This window comes from Rhododendron vialii, chromosome 11a (assembly GCF_030253575.1).
Source record: "Rhododendron vialii isolate Sample 1 chromosome 11a, ASM3025357v1".
Taxonomy (NCBI): domain Eukaryota; kingdom Viridiplantae; phylum Streptophyta; class Magnoliopsida; order Ericales; family Ericaceae; genus Rhododendron; species Rhododendron vialii.
In genome coordinates, this window is record NC_080567.1 from 35,216,303 (window position 1) to 35,221,110 (window position 4,808).

General features: G+C 44.0%; 1 protein-coding gene across 1 annotated transcript; it reads left to right on the forward strand.

The window, feature by feature from the left end:
• Positions 1 to 1,423: 1,423 nt before the first annotated feature.
• Positions 1,424 to 4,217, forward strand: LOC131308302 (probable indole-3-acetic acid-amido synthetase GH3.1). The gene is made up of 3 exons (XM_058335206.1): positions 1,424 to 1,881; positions 2,035 to 2,136; positions 2,598 to 4,217. Exons 1-3 carry the CDS (start codon positions 1,562 to 1,564, stop codon positions 3,958 to 3,960), a joined length of 1,785 nt encoding a protein of 594 aa, XP_058191189.1. The 5' UTR covers positions 1,424 to 1,561; the 3' UTR covers positions 3,961 to 4,217.
• The last annotated feature ends 591 nt before the right edge of the window (positions 4,218 to 4,808 follow it).

Consider the following 4,808-nt stretch of genomic DNA (forward strand, 5'->3'; position numbering starts at 1 on the left):
GATCCTTTTATTAGTTTTATATATAAAACACATGCGCCCTATGAGATTCCTCCCGCCACGTGTCCTTTATTCCTATGAAAAATCTAGGAGGTGGTTATGTAGTGTAGGCGCACGAAGATTCTCTAATTTCTTTTAAAAAATTGGGCCAGTGATAGTTTTTCCGTACCTTAAATCAATCGGTGGGAGTGTTCTCCCCAGGGGTTTGGGTCAAGTCAGACCTGCTCCTCAGCCGAACCAGCCCAATGAATTGGTCCAAGGCTACGGCCAATCCAATACTCTATCAAATCAAATTCGCATTTATCTTGAAAAGATAAGCAAATTAATTTCATACAAGATCAAAATATATAAACTTGTTCGCATGAACCGATTCGATTAGGCATTCTAGCTATTTAAGCACAACTCGAGCTCAGTAGTACCATGTAACCACTGCTTAACATGGACTCAAATACACAAAATACTTACAAATGGTGGAGTAAATAAAAAGTGATCATCTTCACAAAAAAGAAAAAAGAAAAGAAAAAGTGATCATAAAACTTGCTTTACGCACCGGTACTTTTTTTTTTTTTTTTTGTGTTGGTTGAATAATCTTCTTTCATTTTCGAAAAAGTCCAGTACGACTGGTAGTACTCTAGTAGCTAGGTCCATATTAAATGAACCGACGCATTTTTATCACGTGCCACGTCCGCAACAGTGGAAGCTGCCGGGGTCGCAGCCCCACCCGTCCCTGTCAAAGACCGGCAATTCTACCGGAAAAGTGCCGCGTGATTGCGGGTGACGATAACAAATACCACCCTGTACCCGCTTCCACGGTCGCCAAACGGACCCCTCATGTCTTCACCATTTCCCTCCGGTGACGTGCTATGGCCCCGCCCTGTCCCCTCCTCCCCCAACACACACCCCATGGAGGATTAATATTACAAAATTGTCCACGACCCGTCAACCTTTTCTTTTTTTTCTTTTCCCGAGATGTTCGGGTCAATTCGGGTCAATTTAGGCGCTCATCGATTAATCTCGTCTTTGATTTGGTTAATGGAAGGCCATCCGCGCTAGCACTAGAGGATTTACGAGGAATTTGACTCTTCCTGCCTAATCCTAAGAATTGAACCGTAATTAATTGCATGGGAAACAAATTTACCAAACAATCGAACTAATCGTATTCCGATAAGAGAAATAAGTAATTATTTTTCAATAACTACTGATTTTTTGAATTGTTGGCGATGTAATTTAAAAGAATGACCTGTCTTTTAAAATAAAAAAATATTTCGTAAGTATCTTAAAAATAAAAACTTTAGTAGAACGAGACCTAAACTCGTTAATGTTCCTCTCTCCGTCCTTTGTGTCCCTTCCTCCCTGTGGTCCCCACCTGGACGTGGATCTTGACGTGGCATTTCACGCAAAACCCCCTATATAAAGTCGGTGCACCCCTCTCGACTCCAAACCACACCCTCCATCTTCACATCCTCTCTCTCTCTCTCTCTCTCTCTTGATAACCACCAAATCCACATCTACAAACTCTCTCTCTCTCTCTCTCTCTCTCTGAAACTCAATTTTTCTCGCTACAATGGCTGTTGATTCGGCATTGGAATCTCCTCTGGGTCCGGCGGCGTGTGAGAAGGATGCGAAGGCGCTTCGGTTCATCGAAGAGATGACTCGAAACGCGGATTCGGTTCAAGAGAAGGTTTTGGGCGAGATACTGAGCCGGAACGCCAAAACGGAGTATCTCCAGCGATTCAATCTCTTTGGGGCGACCGATCGGGAGACCTTCAAATCCACGATTCCGATGGTTAAGTACGAAGATCTTCAACCTGATATTCAAAGGATCGCTAACGGCGACCGTTCCGCTATCTTGTCGGCTCATCCCATCTCTGAATTCCTCACAAGGTATGTTAATTTTCCGAAGTTTTTGACTTGGTACGTACGTAAAGGAATTGTTTGAACTAGCTTAATTAACACGTTAACTCCAACGTTTAGCAAAAAAAAGCAAGTTTACTCTCGAAAGTTCAAATTCCTAAATTTTCCATGTTATTTTTATAGCTCTGGGACTTCAGCCGGTGAAAGAAAGCTCATGCCCACCATTAAGGAAGAGTTGGACCGTCGTCAGCTGCTATACAGCCTTCTCATGCCTGTGATGAACCTGTAAGTATTTGCATAAAATTGATATACCTAGCACTATTTTGTACTACTTCATGCATTTTTTATTGACTCACAGTGTTCAAACTAACTCAATTCTAAAAAACTAAGGTCTTACCATGCTAAGATTCTTAATATTTTTTAAATACTTATTTTTTGTTTTACGAAATATGTCATTTTTTCATTATATAAGTATTATTCATAATTCAAAAAAAATTATTATTTTTTAAAGTAGAACGGAGTCTAAATATCACGTACGTCTATCTTACACGCAACTAGCTTAATAACAAAATCAGGAAGAGGAGAGAGAGAGATAGAGAGAGAGAGAGAGATTTTTCCTGCATAAATACGTTCCAAATTTTGAGAACAAGGATTGGGTTGAAAATGAGCAAGTCATAAAATATGACATTATTCTATAGGAACTTTAATCTACTTTTCTGATGTAATATTCTTTTGTAATGCTACAGCTATGTTCCGGGTTTGGACAAGGGCAAGGGGCTGTACTTCTTGTTTGTGAAGTCCGAAACAAAGACCCCGAGCGGGCTTCTGGCTCGTCCGGTTCTCACAAGCTACTACAAGAGCGAACACTTCAAGACCCGACCCTACGACCCATACAACGTCTACACCAGTCCGAACGAAGCGATTCTCTGCTCCGACTCGTTCCAGAGCATGTACACCCAGATGCTGTGCGGCCTTCTGGAGCGCCAACAAGTCCTCCGCGTCGGGGCCGTGTTTGCCTCGGGCCTGCTCCGCGCCATCCGGTTCCTCCAACTCAATTGGCCCGAACTCGCCCACGACATCCGCACCGGAACCCTCAACCCAAAAATTACCGACCCGTCACTCCGGGAAACCATGTCTAGGATGCTAAAATCCGACCCGGATCTCGCGGACTTTGTTACGGAGGCGTGCTCAAGGGACAATTGGGAGGGAATCATCACTAGAATTTGGCCCAACACAAAGTACTTGGACGTGATTGTTACCGGGGCTATGGCCCAGTACATTCCGACCCTCGACTACTACAGCTGCGGTTTACCCAAGGCTTGCACCATGTACGCTTCGTCGGAGTGCTATTTCGGGCTCAATCTAAACCCCATGTCGAAACCCTCGGAAGTCTCGTACACCATCATGCCCAACATGGCCTACTTCGAGTTCCTGCCCCACGACCCCAACTCATCAACCGCGTCGCGGAAACTCGTCGACCTCGCTGACGTGGAAGTGGAAAAGGAATACGAGCTCGTGATCACCACCTACGCGGGGCTGTGCCGGTACCGAGTCGGCGATATCCTCCGGGTCACCGGGTTCCACAACTCAGCCCCGCAGTTCCACTTCGTCCGCCGGAAGAACGTGCTGCTCAGCATCGACGCGGACAAGACTGACGAGGCCGAGCTGCAGAAGGCGGTGGACAACGCCTCCGAGCTGCTGCGCGAGTTCAAGACGAGCGTGGTCGAGTACACGAGCTTCGCCGACACTAGGACGATCCCGGGTCACTACGTGATCTACTGGGAGCTGCTTGTAAAGGAGTCGGAGGAGTCACCGGACGATGACGTGCTGAGCAAGTGCTGTTTAGCTATGGAGGAGTCGCTCAACTCGGTGTACAGGCAGGGCCGGGTCGCGGACAACTCCATCGGGCCGCTGGAGATACGGGTGGTCAAGAGCGGGACGTTCGAGGAGCTCATGGATTATGCCATATCGAGAGGGGCGTCCATTAACCAGTATAAGGTGCCGAGGTGTGTTAGCTTCACTCCCATCATGGAGCTGCTCGACTCGAGAGTGGTGTCGGCCCATTTTAGTCCGGCATTGCCGCATTGGACTCCGGAACGCCGCCGGTGACCGTGGACCTCTTCGTCAACAAAAAGATTCCTCGATCAGTTCAAAAAAACAAATGAAAAGATTCCTTGTGGTGTTTACGTCTTGTTTGTTTGGTTCGTTTAATTTTCTTTGTGATCCAATTTTTTTTTTTCCCTTGTTAATTAGTAGCTTTAGATCGTAGGTACGTACGTTGTAAAGATGTAACTGTACGTTTAGTGCATGTTATTACGTATCTGTTAAAGTGGTTTCACGAATGATATGCTAATTAATTGTTCTTTGTTTTTTTGTCGAAATGTTATCCACGTTGTTCAAATAGCAAAATGCAGGCTTTCAGAAAAAGGAAAGAAAGTGAAGGTAATCCAGGCTCTCAAAAAAAGGAAAAGGAAAAGTGAAGCCTTTTACTTTGCAACGGAACACTTTTTAAAAAAAATTATGGTGTCCACACCAAATGACGACTTATGTTCACTTAGACAAATTTCGAGATTCTCAAGTTAAGAAGGCTAGATAAATCCGTTAATTATTTCAAGAATTTATTCTTAACGGTGTAAGTCGAATTTGCGAGCTTGAAGAGTTACCCTTTTCTGAATTACTAGCTAGACCAACCCATTGTGATTTAACTTTGGCATTGTTTCTGGTTTGTTAATGTGGGATGTTCCTATAACCGGGAATTTTTAGATCTCCATTGACAGGATAACAACGCAATTCGTTTCTTATTTATCCGAACTTGATATACTTTATGCAATGATATCCCATAATGAACTTGAAAAATAGGCTTTGTTCGGATAGGAGTTATGGTTTTGTTTTTAGGTAATGATTGTGGAGAGAAATATGAGTAATAATTGAAAAATAGAAGTAATGATTAGAGAGAT

Bases quoted from the DNA above. Each gene is read 5' to 3' on its own strand.
- LOC131308302 (XM_058335206.1), top strand. From the start codon at position 1,562: ATGGCTGTTGATTCGGCATTGGAATCTCCTCTGGGTCCGGCGGCGTGT. The intron at 1,882-2,034 runs GTATGTTAATTT...TTATTTTTATAG, and splicing joins ATCTCTGAATTCCTCACAAG to CTCTGGGACTTCAGCCGGTG. The intron at 2,137-2,597 runs GTAAGTATTTGC...GTAATGCTACAG, and splicing joins CTCATGCCTGTGATGAACCT to CTATGTTCCGGGTTTGGACA.